The sequence below is a fragment of the Elephas maximus genome, chromosome 1 (genome assembly GCF_024166365.1).
Source record: "Elephas maximus indicus isolate mEleMax1 chromosome 1, mEleMax1 primary haplotype, whole genome shotgun sequence".
Taxonomy (NCBI): Eukaryota; Metazoa; Chordata; class Mammalia; order Proboscidea; family Elephantidae; genus Elephas; species Elephas maximus.
Genome location: NC_064819.1, coordinates 49,921,447 through 49,944,381, shown reverse-complemented (window position 1 = coordinate 49,944,381; position 22,935 = coordinate 49,921,447). Strand labels below are relative to the sequence as shown.

At 38.9% G+C, this 22,935-nt stretch overlaps 1 protein-coding gene across 2 annotated transcripts in view; it reads right to left on the bottom strand.

The window, feature by feature from the left end:
* Window positions 1-504: 504 nt before the first annotated feature.
* Window positions 505-22,935, bottom strand: part of SNRNP48 (small nuclear ribonucleoprotein U11/U12 subunit 48) — a 28,329-nt gene continuing 5,898 nt past the window's right edge. Inside the window, exons 5-9 of one of the 2 annotated variants that reach the window (XM_049883241.1) lie at window positions 17,986-18,174; window positions 17,256-17,377; window positions 13,372-13,460; window positions 12,499-12,663; window positions 505-6,022 (exon numbers count right to left, since the gene is read on the bottom strand). In XM_049883241.1, the coding sequence (XP_049739198.1) occupies window positions 6,007-6,022; window positions 12,499-12,663; window positions 13,372-13,460; window positions 17,256-17,377; window positions 17,986-18,174 (581 nt within the window). In that variant the 3' untranslated portion in view covers window positions 505-6,006. Of the gene's footprint in view, window positions 6,023-7,521; window positions 9,762-12,498; window positions 12,664-13,371; window positions 13,461-17,255; window positions 17,378-17,985; window positions 18,175-22,935 lie in introns of those variants that run through there. The other variant, XM_049883232.1, reaches the window with a different exon arrangement.

The following is a 22,935-nucleotide window of genomic DNA, read 5'->3' as shown; positions in this document are numbered from 1 at the left end:
AAGCAAACTAGGAAGGTAGAATGAGTCCCAGGACACCACACCAAGTTGTTTACGTAAAGAACCCAGCACTGAGCCTGGCCCCTAGTAAGTGCTCAGTAAATTTACAGCTGGAACAAACTACATGAAAATGGTACACATTTTCTTTCTTCGCTGAGGAAAGAATCAAATAAAAGGGGGAAACTAACCTGGTTTTTTCCCCCTGGGAGGCTTTCATCCCCAAACAGGAATGTCTTCCACTGTTGATTTTACCAGCGGTAATCCAGATGGTCACGTGAAGCAGATGGCTTGCAAAGTCACTGGGCAAGTGAAATTCTTAGATAAAGCAAGCAAAAGAATGCTCTCTTCAACTAATTCAGCCACCTTTTATGGCTTTCATAGCAGATCCATAGCAGAACTTTTTTTTTCCTGCAAATATAGTGCTCTTCCTTAAAGATAAATTAAGTTACTAAAAAGCTCTAGGAATTTCAGAAGTTTTCTGAATTGGTTTACTTCTTGCTTCCCATGACTCTTAACATTCGTTTCTTCGAGAGGATGAAGAGACTGAAGGGATTCATCTAATCAGCATCTGCCCTGCTCTACTCCAGATTAAGGAGAAGGGTGCAGGAGCCTGGGCTTCTGTTCCAAAGCGTCCTCTGACCTACGTGTGGAGAGCGCCAAAGTGGCAGCATGCCCGCGCTCTGGGCCTAGATTTACCCTTCTCTGCATGATCTCAAGCAAGCTATTATCTTTCCATGCCTCAATCTTCTCACCTTGAAAATGGGGATGAATATTATTCTCTCTACCTGCCACCCTCCCTTGGACATTAGGGCAAATCACAAAACACAGGTACAGACTGCATACGAATCTTCACATCTAAAGAAGCAGCTAACTTGCCCTGCCCTACCCCAGGGTAGTCTAAGTCCTTGCTATCCCCTCAGCATCGTTCTATGGAACCTATTCTTGCTGCTTTCCTTGTTGTCCCAGAGAAATTCTTACCGTGGCTACTTTGGAAAACCACACACTGCCCTCCTCCTTGCCTAAGAAAGAAAATAATACCAGATGCTAGGAGCACAGCATCCACTCCCCATGGGGGTGCCTTAGCAGTGAGGCTCCAATGGGGGATGCACTGACAGTGAGGCGCCCATGGGGCAGTGCACTAGCAGTGAGGCTCCCGGGGCGGGGGGGTGCACTGGCAGTGAGGCACCATGGTTAAGAGCTAGGTCTTGGTGTCAGGAATGAATTTTAATTCTCTGCAACCAACTGTGGGATTTTGTAGAAGCTACTCAGTCTCTCTAAGCCTCAGTTTCTCATCTTAAATGGAGACTGATAATAACAGCATCTACACAAAGAGTGAAGAGTACATGAGATAACTCATTGTAGTGGATGCTTGGTGCACAACCCAGATCTCCCCCTCCGGAATGGAAGTACTCTATCACTAGCTGCCAGGAGCACCGCTAAGGACAGCTGACATCTGAGAACCATCCCCCCACCCCCCAATTGCCCTTCATCAAAGGGAAACCTCACCCAGGGTTACATGACCTGGGGAGCCTTGGGAGAAGAGTCAGAGCTTGCATCCAATGAATTGTTGACGTGGAGGACAACGCTGAAGGGCCATCCCAGCCCAGAACTCCTAACACGGAATAACATGTTCCTACAGGACCGGCTAATGCTTTCGCCGTGACTGCATTGTAGCTAAATTTCTCCCCCTCCGCAGTGACTGCATTGTAGCTAAATTTCTCTCCCTCCGCAGTGACTGCATTGTAGCTGACTGCATTGTAGCTAAATTTCTCCCTCTGCCCATCCTGCTGATGTCACTCCCTGACTAGTGCAATCCTGGAAGCACCCTCCAATAAAGATCCTGCATCAAATCTGGGACTCAGAGACTGTTCCCAGGGAACCTGACCTAGGACATTGATGCAAAGCAGCTCATTCATAGAACACACTCAATAAAGGGAATTACCAGAGTTCCATCAAATCTGAGAGGCAGCAATCCTAAAATGCACATTATGCTATGTACCACTAGGAAAGAAAAAATACCCTCCAAATAGAGCCGGGACGCCAACCAAAGGGTTCTTCCCCGCAAAACAGAATGGCCAGAAACGTGCAGGGCTCAAGCCTGGCGCTGGGTGATGAAAGGGGAACTGCCCTGATAATCTGCATTGCGCTCTCTTCAAATGCCTGGCAGCATCCCCAGGATAAAGCAAGTATAAATTTTCTCTGGAAAAACTCCACTTCAATTCTTGGCAACAGTGATCGTAAAACTCAACCAAGTTTCAGACATGTTAAATGTGAGATGTGAGAATCAATGAAGCATGGTAATATCATGTTTAGCAAAGACATGCCCACCTCCAGGTGTCACTCTGCAGTGGCGGCAATTCCAATCATCACCTGTGTGGCTCACCACAATCAAAGCTGGCCAGGGCAATTGACCAGATCTCCTGTGAACCCTGAAGCTTGCAAATCCAAAGTAGAAATTACTGAGAAAAAGCACAGCCCACTCACTACAGCCAGAAATATCATGTTCCAATCAGACCGCTAAGGGTAGGGAAGCCCTCAGGGCAGAAATTGGGAGAACAGGTCTCCAGTCTCCTCCTACTCCTAATTAGCTATCAGCACTTCTGAGACTCATTTTTCTCACATCTTCTCATCAATGAGGGGAAAAAAATAGCTGTCATGCCTGCTCAAGTACTATATTGCATGAACAAGTACTCTGAGGAGTTACATAAAGATACACCATGCCTTTGACAATGGATTCTTAGATGATATCAAAAACATGAGCAATAAAAGACAGATAAATGGGACTTCATCAAAATTAAAACCTTTTGTGCCTCGGGACTATATCAACATAATGGAAAGAGAACCTACAAATTGGAAGAAAATATCTGGGGATCCTATCTGATAAGGATTTAATATCCCGAATATGTAAAGAACTCCTACAACTCAACAAGACAGCCCAATCCAAAAAATGGGCAAAGAACTTGGCATAGATGTTGCTCCAAAGAAGATATACAAATGGCCAATAAGCACATGAAAAGATGCTCAACATTACTAATCATTGTTGTTATTATTGTTAGCTGCCTTCAAGTTGGCCCCTACTCATGGTGACCCCACGCACAGCGGGATGGAACCTAAAGATTAGTCATTGGGGAAATGCGCACCAAAGCCACAATGAGGTACCACTTCACACCCAATGAGATGGCTATTATTAGAAAAACAGAAACTAACAAGCGCTGGCAATTGCTGGTAGGAATATGAAACAATGCAGCCTCTGTGGAAAACAATTTGGTTAAACATAGAATTACCATGTTAGTTATACATTGAATTGAATTCTGACTCATGGCAACTGTCTTCTGACATGCCTTGGGATGACTTAAATCGCCAACCTTTCAGCCAATAGTCCTGTACTTAACCAGGGCTTAACTGCACCACCCCGGGGGCCAGTTACTTATGTGCTAGAGGTAGGTACTGTAAGCACAGACACATTTCTTTATAAAATCTTCAATGACATAAGGTGTGTTTGCTAATACTATAGTGTGAGAACTCTCTGAGGACATAGGAAGAGGTATCCAGGTTGACCCATAAGCAAAATCAGGCATAGGAGCCAGGGGAGAAAGAAGCGGCTCCATGCATGTTACAAACCATAACAATGGCAGGTATTCAATACTTGCCATATTTCAGACACTATGCTTAAGGGAAATCCCACTCCTTATCTCTAAGCCTCACCGCAACGCTTTGAGGGAGTATAGCCTCAATCTACAGGTGAGGGAGAGGAAGCAACAAGAAATTAAGAATTTCCCCAGGTCACATTCTAACTTAAAAAGAAAGACCAGACTTTCTGGCCTGACAGAGACTGGAGAAACCCTGATAGTACGGAACCCGGACACCGTTTCAGCTCAGTAATGAGGCCACTCCTGAGGTTCACCCTTCAGCCAAAGACTGAACAGGCCCATGGAACAAAACAAGACTAAAGGGGTGCACCAGCTCTGGGGTGGGGGCTGGAAGGCAGGAGGGAACAGGAAAGCTGGTAATAGGGAACCCAGGGTTGAGAAGGCAAGAATGTTGACATGCTGTGGGGTTGTTAACCAATGTCATACAACAATGTGTGTATCAACTGTTTGATGAACTAGTTTGTTCTATAAACCTTCATCTAAAGTTCAATTAAAAAAAAAAAAGAGAGAAAAAAAAATTTTCCCAGGTCACACAGCTAAGAGGCAGGACCTGCATTGTATCTGACTCATCCTTCTGTCCCTTTTGATCAAGATTATTCCTTCTACTCTGTGATGAATTTATTACTTAAAAGTGTTTCATTTGTACTAAATAGTGTCAGCAATACCAAAGAAAGCCCGGGCTCAAACTTCTTCTCTCTGTATCCCTTTAATTACCTTCTCATCCCAGAATAGCATTGAGCTGGAGGGACAAACAGGCTACCAAAGTTCTGGGATTCAGGGAAATTAGCCTCATAACGCCACACTCAAGCACCCAGATTCCTCAATTGGTGTCACCAACTCCCTGGAGCCAGCAGCCTTTCTTATTTTCACATTGTCCAGATGGTATGTGTAGCAACTCTTTAAATTGGGAGCACCCCCTGCCTTGTATTACTTAACCAAATTAAGCATAGGAATATATATTCTGTCCAAAGGCAGCACCCCTTTTCTTACATGGCTTTATTTGTTTTGAAGTGGAAAGTGACAGCTTGTGCAATAAAGATGAATCCAGCATATAGCCCCTCGAGGCTGGCAAATCCTGTTCTTTATGAAAGGGAGCACTAGAAATTACTGGTCCCAATCCAGATAGCCAAAAGCTGTGAGGCCCTTTTATATATATCCAAAACTCTCAAACTCAAATCCAGAGCAGGAAGTAAAATCACTAACGTGATAGAACAAGTGTGGTTTAGAAGAGCTTTAACAACTAACACACCTGCTGGTTTATGGCAACTGCACAAGCAAGCTACATGAAAAAATTGACCTTATAAACATAGTCGAGCAAATATAAAATGGGTTTTAACCTTACCCACGCAGACTGCAACAAAGCTTTACACAAAAACTCTTGGACTTTCTTCATGAACTCACTGAACATACAGAGTCCTCAGAAGACAGAGGGAAATACCGTACACACGGTTTTTATAGTGTTAATATTTCTGCACTATAGAATATATTGATTAGAAAAGATTAGAAAAATGTCCTTGCCAATTTAGAACGTTTCAGCTAAACTTTACTCCTTGACAACCAATTTTCACCAAAAGAGTTTGAGATTATCCAATCAACCATACTAAACAAAGTGGCAGGTAGAGTAAAACCTGTGACAGCCAGAGCCTGTATAAGGTGGACACCTGCCAGAGAAGGAAAACTCAAAATGTTTTCCACTAAAACGAGCAACAGAAAAGCAGTAAGACTGCACCTGGCCAAAGGGGGAAAACTTGGGAGATTTGGAAAAACAAGGCAGTCCCATCAAGTTCCAGCTCTCACAGGTTGCACTGTACTTTGAGATTATTAATCTAATTTAAAATTCTGAGTGATGAGTTCAGATAATTACTTTTTCTTATTTATTTTGTTGTTGTTGAGAATACAGCAAAACATACATCAATTCAACAGTTTCTACATGTACAATTCAGTGACTCTGATGACATTCTTCTGGCTGTGCAACCATCTCACCCTTCTTCTGAGTTGCTCCTCCCTTATTAACAAAAACTCATTGTCCCCTAAGGTTCCTATCTAATCTCTCGAGTTACTTTTGTCAATTTGATCCCTTATTGATAGTTCTTACAAGAGCATACTCCTCAAGGCAGGCATTTTTTACTAGTTAAGCTCAACTATGGTTTGGTTTTAGGAAGACTTCAGCGGATATTTGTGGTTTAAGGTTTAAAGATTGTCAGGGCAGAGTTCAGATAATTACTGAAAACAGTGTCAATATCTAAGTTAAAGTCACCAACGTCAGTCGAAATATTTGAGACACTACCTTAATTTTTCTGCTCACGAATGCCTCCCCTACTGAAGCCTCATTTTCCTAGGGCAGACTGGGGTGTCACACTTACTTCTTCTTCCTCCTGAAGATGAAAAGGAAGAGAGATGGGATGGGGAACAATAAAACGTGGACGACAAAGCAGGTTCTAGCTTTTCTCAGTCTGATTCCCACTTCCTTACATTGGCTGAGAATCCTCCAGGACTCTGGCATCTAATTGTTAAGTAGTCTTAAACTTAAAAGGTGTTGTGAGATCTAGGCTTTTGCATCTTCATGTGAAATCTTGGAATGGAAAGTCGATCAATGCAGTCAACTTTGGTTTATGACTAAATGGTATCAAGATACAATGCGAGTTCATCTGTGGGGCAGTTTGATCTATTTTAACAAGTGGCGGGTGGTAAAATGCTCAAATTCTCTGGAGTTCGGGGAACTCTGGTGTATATGAAGAGACCGCCAAGAAATGGCAGAGATCTCATGATGTGAATCCATTGAACAGGGTCCGCAGATAGTAAACATCTACACAGTGGTTAAGAGCAGGGATTCCAGTTCCAATTCTGGTTGAATTCTGTGTATGCTGGGGAGCTAACAGCTTTTCCATGCCTATACTTCCTATCCATAAACACTTATCACCTGCACCACTCAAGGAATTATGCTAAGCACCTTGGGGATTCAAAGATAATCATATATCTTACAGAAATCTTAAAACCTAGTTAGTGATAAAAGTAGTACGTAACTGAAATACAAGGTTAAAAAAAAAAGTGTGTGTGTGGGCTCTGGAACAGAGTGGCCTGGGTTTGAAGTCTGGCACCACCACTGTCTTCAAGATCTTGGGGAAGTTATTTAACTCTTGGAGCCTCAGTTTCTTCATCTCTAAAATAGGGATAGTAACGTTTATACCTCTGAGGGTCATGAGAGAAGTTTAATATAAAGAGCTTCAAACAGAGTCTGAGACAAAAAAAAAAAAAGTGCTCAATAAATCTTAACTATTATTAGTATTGTTAGTTCAGGAGAGAAGATTATTTACAGCCAATAGATTACAGCCAAGAAAACTCTATGGAGCAGTTCTACCCTCTAACAGTTGGAATCAACTCAACAGCAAATAACAGATCAGAAACGTTGGTGAGGAGTCATCGTGTGAGCTAGGCCTCAACGGATGGGTAGGACAAATAGTAGTAATAGTAATTGCTAGTGGCACTTTATAAATCAAAATTAGATCTTAGAGACTGGGGTTTGCAAATTCTTTTGTCAAAATTTAAAATTACAAATTAATAACTATTATGATTTTTTTTTATGTTACACTGAGGAAACCCTGGTGGCATAGTGGTTAAGTGCTATGGCTGCTAACCAAAGGGTCAGCAGTTCGAATCTGCCAGGTGCTCTTTGGCAACTCTATGGGGCAGTTCTACTTTGTCCTATAGGGTCGCTATGAGTCGGAATTGACTCGACGGCACTGGATGTTACACTGAAGAAGATATAAACTCTGTTTTCAAGTAGCTTGTAATCCTGTGAAGGAGTTTGAAACACAGCTAAGCACAGAAGATTAATACTTCCAAGAATCAGACAAATGACTCTTCACATCTGATTTTACATTTTATTAGTTTACAGTAGTAGTTGATGCCACACTTAAAATCTGGGCTTTAAAGAATCCTGGCTGCATTTTAGATAATTTCCTTTCCACTTGTTTTTCTCTTCTACTAAAAACCCAAGTATTCCATTTAATTTTGCTCTTTAGTTTTTCTTCCAGTTAGTGAAATCATAATTAAAAACAAAATTATAAATTAAGCTATGATATGAAACCACCAATAATTCAAGTGGTTTTGACCTATAAAACCAGCAATTTCACATAGTTCAACATTATAAACCCGTTAACCTGTTGCCATTGAAGTCAACTCCGACTGAGCCTATAGAACAGAGTAGAACTGCACCATAGGGTTTCCAAGGAGCGGCTGGTGGATTCGAACTGCTAACCTTTTGATTAGCATCTGAGCTCTTAACCTCAACATTATAGTAATTCCAAAGTCCTTTCTTTTATGATTTTATGTTTTATGGCACCAGCAGGACTACATCTTAGCAGGTGACCTGCTGATTTCCAACTTATAAATCTCAGAGCTGCTTCCCACACCTGAACCCTAACACTTACTCAATGTAATCCAAATCCAATCAACCTCTCTGCCCCAAATAATTCAGGTTTCATTTTTATTTGGAACCCACAATGGAATCTTTAGCCTGAGTTTCCAAGATTCAAGACCATGATATTGCCATTTGGACATGAGGTGCTTAATATTTAACACCAGAGTTTCACCTGAATGATCTATTATACAACAGAATATACGACTCGTAACACATACAACATGGACAAGTCTGAAAAGTACTCTGAGTGGAAGAAGGCAGAGCACATACTGCATTACTCCATTTACATGAATTCTAGAAAAGATAAATCTAATCAACAGTGACAAAAAGCAGATCTACAGACATATGTATCACCACGAAAAATAAATACTAAAAAAAAAAAAAAAAAGCAGATTTGGGGTTGGGGGTAGAGGGGCTGACTGCAGAAAGGGATCTAGAGAATGTTTCGGGGTGATGAAAACATTATCTTGATTGTGGTGAAGGCTACATGGGAGCATAAATTTGTCAAAACTCACTGAAATGTACTCTTAAAATGGGTGCATTTTATTGCATCTAAATAATACCCAGCAAAGTTGATTTTTTAAAAACAGAAGACAGTATATTTTTAATTAACAAATGAAACATGGACACCTTCTTATTTAAAAAAAATTAATGTATTATGGATAAAGCTAGAGTTCTCGCTGACCATCAATCACCTCAATCCTAGTCTCCTCCCCTAATCTTTCCTATCTAAATTCTATCCCCCAAATAACCACTGTTATGACTTCTGTATGCACTCTTCTACACCTTTAAGATACATTTACGTATGTATATAATCACAAAAAATGTATACTAATATTTTTTACACAGATATAAATTATATGTATCTTTCTGCACCTTGGAATTTTCCGTTTCTGAGATCTGTCCATGTTAATATAAACCCAAAACCAAACCTGTTGCCATCGAGTTGATTCCAACTCATAGCAATCCTACAGGGCAGAGCAGAACTGCCCCATAGGGTTTTCAAGGCTGTGATCTTTATGGAAGCAGACTGCCACATCTTTCTCCCACAGAGCAGCTGGTGGGTTCAAACTGTCAACTTTTTGGTTAGCGGTCAAGCACTTAACCACTGCACCACCAGGGCTCCTCCATGTTAATAGAGATCTAGCTTATTTCTTTTAATTCCAATACAGTAATCTATCCCACGACTATGCCACAGTTTATTCAGCCAGACCATTCCCCTTCTGGTAGATTTTTAGGTTGTTTTTCCCTACTATATTTATAATACACTAGTATTGTGCTAAATGGCAGTAGCCATGGGGGTGGGCCTATGGATTACAGATGGTGCTCCCAGGGTGCCATAACCTCATCTGTGAGGTTTAATGTCTACAATAAGAATGTTACTCATGTGTTATTCTAAAAGAAATCTTACCATGCATAAATTACCAAGAAGAATGAAACAATCAGTAACAGGAAACAAATCATCTATTAAAATAAGGAAAACAAAGCTGTAGGAATAGTGTACTCATGGTTTGAGGCTAAGTGTTTATTTAGAGATAATGATCTGAACACCAAACAGATCCACTCAAAGCAATTCCAATTAAAATTTCAGCATAAAATACCATGGCATAAGCATAATTAATACATGCACAAATACATCATTTTTTTATATTTTTTGCTTTCTTCTTTTATGGCTACGATGTCTTTCTCCATCCCTGAAATAAAAGGGATTAAAAAAAAAAACACTATTATAACCATGGGTATTTTAATATCAGAACCTTAAAATAATTCAACAGCAACATAGTTCCATGAGATATAAACCAGAACAAGTTAAAACACACATTTAGAATTGAACAATTAAAACTGAACAGATTTTTTTTTTTATATTGTGCTAAAGACATGTAACAAATCACTTGCCTTTTCAACATCCTTCGCCTGTACAGCTGAGAGATGTTAATTATGTTGATCACGTGGTTCAACCATTACCACTGTTTCCAAATTATCCCGTGACCTACACTCAGTGCCCCCTAGGCTGTGAGTCCCCCAGTCCCCTTCCTCCCACCCATGAACAGTGATTTTTTTTTTTTTTAAGAGTAAATGAATTATTAAAATTAAGGGACAAAACAGAAATAGGGATAAACAAAAAATTTTTTTTTCAATTGTGCTTTGGAGTTCTGCGTTAAAATTAACTTGGAATATAGGTATATATGACTGATAACCAGGGATTTAATTTCAAATAGAATACTGAAATCATAGAAGGAATTCAAAAACTTAATGCCTTATCCTGGCTCCTATCTCAACTCCCTAAAATTCACTCCACCTTGGGATGGATATCAAAGATTAGCCTTCCCCTATTGAGAAGTACACTTTTTCTAATATCTAGTTTATACCCTCTAAAGAAAAATTATTTCATGTTTAGATTTTGAGGGCTTCCATGTATTTAAGCCAATAGTGACTGCTTACCAAAACTAGTTGCTACTGAGTCAACTCTGACTGGTAGTGACCCCACGTGTGTCACAGTAGAACTGTGCTCCATAGGGTTTCAACGGCTGATTTTTCAGAAGTAGATCACCAGGCCTTTCTTCTGAGATGCCCCTCTGGGTGGACTCAAACCCCCAACCTTTCGGTTAGCAAAAAACTGTTTGTACTACCCAGGGATTCCTAGGGATTGATTAGAGACGTCGAAAAACTACTTAAGTGGAAGAAGCACTAACAAACTTGAAAGAAGCGAAAGTGCCCAATCCTTGATAGAGAATCAGATTGTGTGTAATCATCATAAAGTATCATTATATGAATCAAAAAGAAATACTCCACTTGAAGAGGAGAAGGATCACAAAGCTTTAAACCTATAAACTGAATGACAAGAAGACAAGCAAAACTCCTAAACCAATAAAAAATAAGCCTTATCATTTCTGACCATCAGTGGCTCTGGGAGAGACACAGTATCCTTTCAGGGCCAATTATTTGACAAGCACTGTGCATATAAAACTAAATAAGACATGGATGCTGCTCACAGTCAGGTGGGGAGAACAGTAACTATTAAGTATAAGAACAAGTACGTACCAGGTAAGGGGGTGATAAAATGGAAAATGTAATCAATTCTGCCACAATAAGTGAGAAAAAAAGCCTTCACAGAAATGACTCAGCTGGGTCTTAGAAGGATGAATACCCGTTGCTGTCAAGTCAATTCCGACTCAAAGCGACCCTACAAGACAGAGTAGAACTGCCCCATAGAGTTTCCAAGGAGCGCCTGGTGGACTCACACTGCCAACCTTTTGGTTAGCAGCCGTTGCACTTAACCATTACACCACCAGGGTTTCCAAGAAAGATGAACAGGAGTTTACCAAATGGTATATTAAAAAAAAAAAAAAATTAGGCAAGAGAACACTACCTCTGGAAAAGCACAGGTGTGGCACAGTGTGGATGAGGAACCATAAGTAATTTAGGCTATCTAGGATATAAGTTATGAATTTTCCAGGGTAACAGTTCAAAAAAAAAAAAAAAAAAGTCTAGGTAGGCAGGATCCTTGGCCCTGGAGGGTCTTAAGAACTATTCTAAAGAATTTGAATTTTGCCACTGAAGAGTTTTTAAGAGGTGAAATTCTCTCTGCAGCAGAGTAGGGGATGGATTTATATGGGACAAGCTGAGAGACAGGCAGAGCAATTGCGAAAACTAAGATCATCTTCCAGATGGAGAGAATAGAGACAGAAAAAAGGAGGTACATGAGGGTGGAGCTGACATGATGGTAAGGAACAAGAAAGGAGCATCTCAAACAACTCCTTGATTTCTAGCTTAGGTGACAAGATGGGTAGTCAACCCACTGATCAGGATAGGAATGCTGGGAAAAGAACAATGGACTGAGAAAACGATATTAGTCCAGTTGTAGGCCTGATGAATTTGAGAGGCAGGAAGTTATGTCCAGGAAGCAGCTGGAAATTTAAGAACAGACCTTAACTGACTAAAATTTATCATTTTAGTATTAGTTCTTATCTCTTCAGATATCAAACTTTTTATCAGGGATATTAACAAGGATAAAACTGAATGATATTAAACTTTGAATCTGCTCTCAGACCCTGTACATCTTTTTAACTGAGGAACCAACAAGAGAGAGAAAATGAGAAAGAGACAGGGAAGAAGAAAGGAAGAAAAGAAAGGGATCTAGGCAAACACCTTTGACATAATAAACTCCCTACCTAGACCTGACTCTCCTATATCCTCGTCAGGACACAAGCGATTCAAAAAAGTGAAACTAAAATCAAACACACATACAGAGAACCATGTCATTAGAGCTACAGTTATTTCACCTGAAATATGGGGAATGTTAAGAATCTTCATCAATTTACTCTTCTTACCTTAACTCACTCTTAGAATCTATTTCCTTGACATGGTCTACAAAGAAAAGATCTATTTGTCCTAAGAATCCAACATCGGATGACACAGTATTAGACTCACCTCTCTTTCCTTCTTCTTGAGTCCAAGTTTCTATCCTTATCTTTACTTTTCTTTCGTTTGTGTGGGCTCCTGCTCCGATCCCTTCTATGCCGTGAGCATTCAGCATCCAAATAGCTTCCACCAGACTGCCATGAATCTACTGAAGCTGATCGCCTTTCTTCCTTCCTGAACGAGAGAAAGTAGCATTAGTCAGTCAGTTTTAACAGCTGGTTTTCAGTATGCATGCACACATGAACGCACACACGGGCCTAAAATTCAATATTCAATACTGTGCCAACGATAAGCCAGTTGCTGTCAAGTAGACTCTAACTCATGGCGACCCCATGTGTGTCAGAGTAGAACTGTGATCCACATGGTTTTCAATGACTAATTTTTTTCAGAGGGAGATAGCCAGGCTTTTCTTCTGAGGTGCCTTTGGGCGGACTCAAACCTCCGACCTTTCTGTTAGCAGCCGAGCATATTAACCGTTTGCGCCACCCAGGGACTCCATATGAATGATAACAAAAACCAAATCCATCGCCATCGAGTCAATTCCGACTCATAGGACAGAATAGAACTGCCCCACAGGGTTTCCAAGGAGCAGCTGGTGGATTCGAAATGCCAACCTTTTGGTTATACAGTCTAATTAAATGTGCATAATAAGAGGATAGTCAAAGTGACACGGCTCTTATATGCTTCATTATTTCATTAACTATTTTACTAATATGGTTGCACCCCCCAAACTGTCAAAGGGCAATGTCATAAAACAACTCTTGTATAGTAATCCTGAGCAATTACAACAAACAAGCATTTTGATGAATTATAATGTGTTATTAACGGTCTCAGAAAAGCCAAAACAAATAACTATAGGTAAGAGATTAGAAAAGGACACACTTTATAATACCATCCTCTGCTTTTTCCTGCTCTTCTTGCCACTGACTGCTGAGTTCTTCCATGTGTACATTTATCACATCCCGGATCACCTAGGAGAATTAAGCACAGAATTTCTGATAAGAAAGCTGTTTACAAAATTAAGAGCATAAAGCTAGAAAAAATACTGCTAACAACCAGTCAAATATTTACTAAGGGCTATGACACATCAGACTGCGGAGCGTGTGTAGTTAAGAGAACAATGTTCAAAATGGAATACAAATGGTAGATCAAATTATCATATCAATGTTAAATTTACCGAAGCTGACGATAGTACTATGATTATGTACGAAAATTTCCCTATTCTTAGGAAATACATACTAAGTATTTAGAGATAAAGGGTATGCAGCTTGCCCTTAAATAATTCAGAAAAAAAATCTCATACAAATGAGAATGAGAGAGTGAGGAAAAGAGTACCAATGATGAGCAAATGGGGTAAAACGTCAACAAGAGGTGACCTAAGGAAAGGGCACACAGGTGTTCTTTGTATTATTTATAGTTCTGCATCTTATCTGTAAGTTTGAAATTATTTACATGTAGAGTTTTTCTAACAAAACTAGTAATTAAGCCAAAGAGATGACAGAATCTGACATCTTACAGGCAATTCAGATCTTTCCCACTTAGATGACACACCCCTTAACCTGTCGGAACCATTAGAAATGTTTCCTTTTCCAGTTATCCAGGCCACCAAGCACTGGACTAATCACTAGGGAGACACACATGGAACTAAAATACACGTGTATGTCTTCCTCATGCCTAATTAGTGAATCTCTTCAGGAAAAAAAAAAAAAGGATGAAAGACAAGGGAGAAAAATATCAGAACGATGTATGCCATAGTTCAGGTCGGACTGCATTTCTTCTCTGCTCACATAAACTTTCAACGGCTCCCTAAGTAAAATAAAATAATGTCCAAACTCTTTAACGTAACTTTCAAAGTCCTCCATGATTCAACCACAACATGTAGTAGATTCCAGCTTTATCTCTCACTATATAGTTCATCAGAAACCCTGGTGGCGTAGTGGTTAAGTGCTATGGCTGCTAACCAAAGGGTCGGCAGTTTGAATCCTCCAGGTGTTCCTTGGCAACTCTACAGGGCAGTTCTACTCTGTCCTATAGGGTCACTATGGGTCGGAATCGACTCAACGGTACTGGGTTTGGTTTGGTTTGGCATATAGTTCATCAGAGTCCTGGTGGCACAGTCGTTAAGAGCTCAGCTGCTAACCAAAAGGTCACCAGTTCGAATTTACCAGCCACTCCTTGGAAACCCTATGGGGCAGTTCTACTCTGTCCTACAGGGCCGCTATGAGTCGAAATCGACCTGACGGCAACGGGTCTGGTTTTAGTTTATATAGATCGTCAGAAGCTCTAAGCTCTAGTCACCCTGGATTATTAACGGTTCTCTGAAAAAACTCCTGTACTTGTATTTATTTTTAGGAATGCCAATCCTCCTGCCTGAAAAACCCTTACACACGACTTCCTCTCCCTCAGTTCATTCTCCTGTTGGACACCTAAGACACTTGAAGGTTCCACCCAGAGGAGTGACGTAAATCACACAGCCCTGAACTCCAATTCCAGCTCTGGCACTTCTAGCCTGTGAGCTCCTTGAAGACTGCGTATTACTGGATGTTGTTTCCACAAAGCCTGCTAGCCAGGCTCTGGCACACGGAAAGCAGTCAACAAGCAGACATTCCTTTTCCACTTCCTGCTTGCCCCTTTCCCACAAATGCTCCCTTCTCTATGAAGCCTATACCAAGCTCATCTTTAGAAAGAACCTCTCCTTCCTCCCACAGCACTTGGATCTCACCTATTTTAGCACTTAACACAATCTCTATTTTGAATATGTCTGTTTTGCTTATTAAACTATAAGCTCCTTGAGGGTGGGATCTGTGTGTCATTGGTATCTGCTCACCCCATTTAAAAAAAAAGGTTGCCTTCAAGTCAATTGACTCATGGCGACACCATGTGCTGCAGAGTAGAACTGCGCTCCATAGGGTTTTCATGGCTGTGTCCTTTTGGAAGCAGATCGTCAGGCCTTTCTTTTGAGGCACCTCTGGGTGGATTCAATCTGCCAACCTTTTGGTTAGTAGCTGCAGGCTTAACCATTTACACCACCCAGGGACTCTCTTACATACCCCGTAACGGTGTGTTACGTGGTGTGTTATGCATAGTAACTAAGCATTTGCTAAAATTTATCAAAGTTCAGGTTTTGGTTCAGAGCAAACAAAAAAATATGCAGGATATGAATGAAGCTAGGAATGCATTAAAATGTCAAAAAAGCCATGACCAGAGATACGGCAAATCATTGAAAGATTTCTAAATACTGAAGTATTTATGAATGAAAAGATATTCGGGTTTTCCTTTCAAAACGACCAAGTGTGGGAAGTGGGCTATGAGATGAGTGGGAGATAGCTAAAACAAGACGGGCCGGTATGCTGGCAACTGCGCAAGAGAGGTATGGGTCCATGAGGGTTCATTATACTATGCCGTTTACTTTGGAATATGTTTAACCGTTTCCATACCACCAGTTAACAAACACTATCAGCACCATTTAAAACTGATTACAAGGTTATGAGTCCAAGAAGGAACACCTGATGAACCAACCACCAAGTATCTGAGGGATTGTGAGAATCACAAAGGCAGTATGACATGTCCCCAGAGCTCTACTGGCTTAGAAAAGTCTGAAACACATACTTTAATTTCAAAAAAAGACAGCATAAAATTAAGCACTAAGCTGTGTCCAAGCCTGAGCCTGATGCCATCTAGTTGATTCCGACTCACAGCGACCCTATAAGAAAGAGTAGAGTTGCCCCATCAGGTTTCCAAGGAGCAGTGGGTGGTTCTGAACTGCCAACCTTTTGGTTAGCAGCTGGCCTCCAAACCACTGTACCGCCAGGGCTCCCCGGGCTGTGCACCACTGAGCAATTGTGCAATAAGCCAGTGGAGGGCTAAGAGCCAACAAACACCCCGTGGAAAGAGTGGGCCTTAGGCTCATTAAGATTCACAATGGCAAAACCAAACAATATTTCAGGTGAGAAAACAGCATCCACTGAGGCACAGAGCTAAGGAAAAAGATGTGTAATCACAACGTAATTTGAAAGACATGACTGACTAAAACAAAAGAAAATGCTTGGTAAATGGAGCCAGGTTATGGAGGGTCTCCAAAATCACAGAAGTAAGAAATAATATGGGTAAATTAGGGATTCAGTGAGAAAATTATTTGTAGAATTTGGGCAGGGTAACTCATGTACCAAAAAAAATTCATCCACTCTAACTCTATCCATTCAACAACATTTGAAAACAAGTCTAGCTGCACACTAAGAGATAGAGTACATAAAGAACCCTAAGAATTCTGCAAAAAGGATGATAGCTAGTATTTATTGAGCAATTTTTGTGTTCACGTGCATTTTTTCAATCTACTCATAATAATCCTACAAGATTTGTACTATTACTATAAAGTGAAAAAAACTCAACCTTAAAAAACTCAAATATCTCACCCATGTCAAACAGCCCAGGACATCCAGGAGAACCAAACTTCAAGCCCAGGTATATCTAAAGCTAAAACCTACACTCTCCTCACAATGCCATACGACTTTCTCAAAGGTAAACATTTTACCATATGGTCAAGCCTCTTTACTTTACATAAGGTTTTCATACCCTGAAAAGCCTTTTCCTGGGAAACAGTGAGTCTGAAAGTGATGGAGCAAATACAAGTTCAATACGGCCACCCCGAAGACACTTACTTCAGAAAATCTCCCAGGAATCGTGGAAACCCACAGAAGAGACTTAGAAAACTATCTAAGGGAAAGTTTTGTTCTCAACAAAGCTCTTCAAGCTGATGTAAAACTTACCTCAGTATATGATTTCTTGGTTATGTGAACATTCTTAGCTCTATAGGACTGGCGTCTTCTTTTATAATCTCTCACTTCTGCCAGGATTTCAAGGTAAGATTTTGGACATTTTCTACTATTATCTAATAGGAGAATAAAATGTTATATCCTTAGGAGCTTTTCAATCCTTGTGAGTTAACAGGCAGCAACACCACAACCATCCCATGTTTCAGTGTAGCACACAAAACATTCTAGAAATTCTATGATACATAAATAGGTGATATGTAGTGTTGTATCATTCCTTTTCTCTGGCTACAAAACAAAAAAGAAAAACAAACTTTGCAACTGAGTCAATTCCGACTCTTAGCAATCCTATAGGGCAGAGCAGAACTGCCTCACAGGATTTCCAAGGCTGTAAATCTTTATGGAAGCAGACCGCCACACCTTTCTCCCACGAGTGGTGGGTGTGAACGACCAATTTCCCAGCTAGCCACAGGCTGAACATAACAGTGTTCAGGTACATAGATTAAAGTAACAACACAATTTTAAGCAACATCTTTACAGAAAGAAGACATGCTTAAATCAAAATTTTATGCACTGAATGTCTTAATACATACATAAACATCAGAGGATGCAAAAGCATCCTATTTCAATTTGTTTTCAAAGTGGTTTGACAATTCCATCATCTTAATAACTCTCAAAGCATGGAAAGATAATTGGGAAACGTAAAGATATGATATTCATCTCAAACCTTGGTTGACTTTAGCGGCCAAGTCTACAAAAAGATCACTGTCATTTTCAATGATCTGAGAACTGGAGCGCTTTTTCTTTGTTTCCTCAACTACAAAATCGTAGATGGCAAGACGATCGGCTTGGGTTAGATCACAAACAAAGCGCTTGTGATTCAGAGGAACTTCAACAGGCAAGGAAGAATAAATCTCTAAAGGAAAATAAAACCACAAAAATAAACAATACATGAAGCAGTGTGAACTTAAAATCTACCCCTTATTTTTAAAACACATGCTGTAATAGTGCAATATTAACAATTTTTTCATAGTAATCTCTAACATACAAAGTATCCATCTACGAGCTAAATGGTAGTGACAACTCTATCCTGAACGCTCCATAACCACAGAAAGGGTATACCCTGGATGTCTGCTAGTCGCCCGGCACAATGGTGAGAGAGGACCCACAAGGAGATGCATAATAACCATAAGAAAGAACATGCTCACGAAAAACCTTTTGGGTGACAATTTTTAAGAAGACCATCCACATTACAAAAGTAGGTATTAACTTTATGTTTATAAGCTTTTTCCCATAAAAGCTGGAAAAAAAATCTGCTTTTAATAGTTAGAACACATTATCACCTCTCCCAAAACAAATTGTGGAAATAAGAATAATGCATTTTTTAAAAAATGTCTTTTTAGTTATGAGACACCAAGCTGATTTTCAATACTCAAAACACTTCCCACTAAGCGAGGGGCCAGAAACAATAAATTAAGTAGCAGAAATCCCAAACTTCCACAGACCAGATTTGCGACTAAATTCTTCTCAATTTCCTGAGGAAGAAGCATATTTGTTTAACCGAATTAACTGAAAAATACTTCATAGCAGTGCCTCCCACCCCCGACAGTCATGGAACTTTCTAAAATCTGTTCATTAATGAAAAAAAGTATATACAATACCTGGATATGATGTATTAAACAGTGAAGAAAATTTTTGTTTTAAGATACAAATTTTCTCAAAGGAACAAAAAATAATTTTAACTGTAAATAAAGCAATTTAATACAACTCTTTCTGGACTTCATTATTCACTAATACACACAAAAAAACGTGAGCTACTCAAGTATTCCTTTTAATGTGTGCTGGGTTACCCTAAAATAATAACAGGTTCATAGCACAATGTAAAATTGGTAACTCTTCCCAAACACTAGTATTTGATATTTCATAAAGTCTAACCTCTTTAACATCCTAAGTAAAAAGGCAAAAAAAAAAAAAAAAAGAATCCAAATAAGAGCATACTATGAACTAAGCACTACAACTCAAAAGGGAGATGACTTTACATTTGCCTACAATTTACCAGGAGCACTACACTGAGCCTGAGCACCCAATTGAGAGTCAGGGATAACAATACGTGGCCACTGGTACTACTCAAGGCGGAGCAGGGGCTCCCTTTCAGGTCAATCAATTTCACTAATTCTGGTAGGTACTAGGAAAAGTCCTTTTATGTAGACAGGTGTTAAAACACTTAATTTTACAATAGCAAAGTGAGTTAGCTCTAAGAAGCCTAATTCCTTTGAAAATAGGCTATAAAAATCTAAGAGAAAAAAAGATTAGACAAGAACAATGCATTATGTAATTCTTGGCGTATTCATTACTTTTAAACAAAGAAATATAATTTCTTCCTTAACATATTTTGGCATTTTCTTTATTCATCTTAAATTTCTTTATGGTGAAGACTGATTCTTAAATTTCTTGAAACTCAACCAAAATTCCAAGTCAAGCCTATAATATTGTGACAGTTATTAAAATAAAGTTCAGAAAGTTGAGTGATACTTTTAAAAGGATATCATTTGCAAAAAGGATATTGCGTATCTTTAAATAAGGAGCACAATCAGGTTCCTAATTCCTCTTTATACTCACCCCAATTACTGAAAAAGAAGAAGCGGAAGAAAAATTAAACAACAAACTACATTCAAATCATTCAGAACATAGATATGGTAAACACACTAAAATAAGCTATGTTTACATAAAATGTAAATTTTCAAAACTCAAGTTTCTATATGATTTAGAGATACAACTGAATTGCTAAAATCATAATAATTCTGTAACCCTCTATCTTCTTCTTTAGTAATTTCAATTCTCATTCTTCCTTGGTAGTCACTTTTGCTATCATAAGGTATCTTAAACATATACAATATCAGTAAGAGGTAGTTTCAAAGTTATAAATTCAGAATTTTAGAGCTGAAAGACTGCATACAGGGTGAATTTCCTAGTATTAGAGATAAAGAAATTAAGGGCCCTAGAAGTCAAATGACTTGCCCAAGATCTCATACATGGTAGAAGACTGTATCTAGAACCATTATATCCTGTCTCTGCAGGGTTCTTTTATAGCATACTGACCCTCAAGTCATGTCCATGACTCAAATATACTTCACGAAACTGAAGTACAGCAATTTGAATCTTTAATACTGAAGGAAAACAATAAACCACTGAACAAAAAATGATTGTTTATGACTGAAATTAACATTTTGGTTACAAAATCAACCAACATAACTCCATCTGAAAACAAGTAAGGAGATCTAATGAGTTATTCAAGGTTTCACAAAAGTTAATGAGCTGAGAATTGTGTACCCAGAGTTTAGACTTGATATGACTGATGAAAAGATACATACAACCTCATAAAAACTTACACTTTAGTACCAACAAACATAGTATTAATTGAATGGGGATATGTAAAATCTTCCATGTTAGTCATTCTTCCTTCCAAGTATATATATCAATGCAAAAGAATATATTAAAAAGATTAGTATCCTAGAGTAAGAGGTATAAAATGTCTAAGACATAAGTGGGCCACAAATACCATCTGTTTAGAAATTGCAGAACCCTACATATGATGAAAAAAAAAATTTAAGAGGGTTACAGATTATATAAAAAGTGTTAACAATTAAATCTTAATTTAAGACAGTATAAAATTTCAAAATCAAATAAAAGTTCCTCTGAACTATCTACTGAAAGAACCTCTCATTCTATGTAATTATTTGCTTTTATATGAACTAAGTTTTTTTTTAAGCTCAATGTCCAAATCTTCCTTATTAATCAATTATATAGATAAAAGCTTAGGACATTTTTCTAAATTACATATATAAAATCCTCACCCATTCATCACCTTAATGATGTTTTCTAAACATTAATTTATACTTAAAACACTAACAGCTGCCAATTATTAAGCTAGGGCTAGTTTAGCATTCATTCTCTCTACTGAACAACCCTGTACCAAAAACAAAAAACAAAAAAACACACCCATTGCCATCCAGTCAATTCCAACTCCCAGGGACCCTGTAGGACAGAGCAGAACTGCCCTATAGGGTTTCCAAGGAGTGGCTGGTGGATTTGAACTGTCGACCTTTTGGTTAGCAGCTGAGCTCTTAACTGCTGTGCCACCAGGGCAACAACTCTATAAGATAGTTTTATATTACAGATAAGAAACCCAGAGATGTCATTTGTACAAGGTGAAACAGCTAATTTCTCTTTAAAACAGCCTTAATCAAAGTAGAACAGACAATGAACAGCACTGATGGCAGCAGTGAACACATACAGATGTGAAGTTCATGATATTCTACTTAAATTAACCTGATGACATAAGAAATAATGAATACAACTGAACAATATCTAGAATACTGATCCAGATTTCACTAACGTAAAAAGTTTCTAACAGAAAGCAGAATAACTCAGTTCAGAGTTTGTGCCAAAATTCAGAACTTGGTTCTAGACCCAGCAGTGCTATTATCTAGCAGAAGCATGTTACTAAACTGTGTGCCTCCATTTCTTCACCTAATATAGAGGAAAATATTGTCTAACCAATCACAAGTTTGTTCCAAAAGAGAAATGAAATACATAAAAGAGCTTTGGAAAAAAAGAATTTTTAAAAAATAAAAGAATTGAGGACAAATACACCAGAACTTAATCATACTACTATCAGACAGGGATTATTTTCTTATCTGTAAAACACAGGGGCTAGATGAGATGATCTCCAAGTTCCCTTTCAACTAAAATAAAAATTTCAGTAAATATAACAAGTTAAAAGTCCAAGTCCTTTAACCATTAATCCCTCAAAAAAAAAAAAAAAGTCTATTAACTAAACACAAGCAATAACAGGGGCTAAGAAAGGTTACATTGATCAAGGTCAGTCTCCCCAGGTAAGACAAAATTGAATGTCTCCCTCAAGATAAAACCTGAAATTTAACTGACAGTCACAAAAATGGGAGCTTCAAAACAGGAAATACAAGAAATCTGCTTCTGGTTGTTGTAAAGGGCGAATGTAAATGAGTGAGGGAAAAGGTAGTGTGTCCAGAGAAAGCAACTTCTAGGGGGTTCACAGAAGACAACTCATGCTGTGGCTAGATGTATACTTAAGCTCAGAAATCTGAACTCCGTTAACTCATTTACTTCTATGCTTTTGATGGATTACGCTTTCTTCCAATTTCCTAAAAGCACATGCTTAAAAATTCCAACCTAGTCTCTGTTGAAGTCAGTCCCAGGTAGAAATTGTAAACCCAGTTCCAAAGCTGGGCATGAAAAGATCCCCAAACTCTCTGAAATTATATTTAAGACTTTGTGTCTGAGAAGAGGGTCCCTAACACACATCAGATTCTCAAAGGAGTCCAACATCCAGAAAGATTGGAAATCCACTCACTTAAGGGGTAATACTCTGAGGGCAACTGTGGATACTGATCTCTTCTAGCCTAAGTCTTTCCTTGTACCTTGCATTTTAACATTCTCAAGAGAAGGAGAGTCTCAGGGCAAGACAGTCTCACCTAATGCAATTTATTTACTAAAAAATTTTTAAAATCGTTTACATAACAATCTCATCTACTAAGTAACTCCAAAGCATGAACACCTAGCTAGCATAGTATCCTAGTGAAACTGGTTTATTTAAGCGGGAAACATCGATTAAATGAAGTTAAAGCCAAGCAGATAA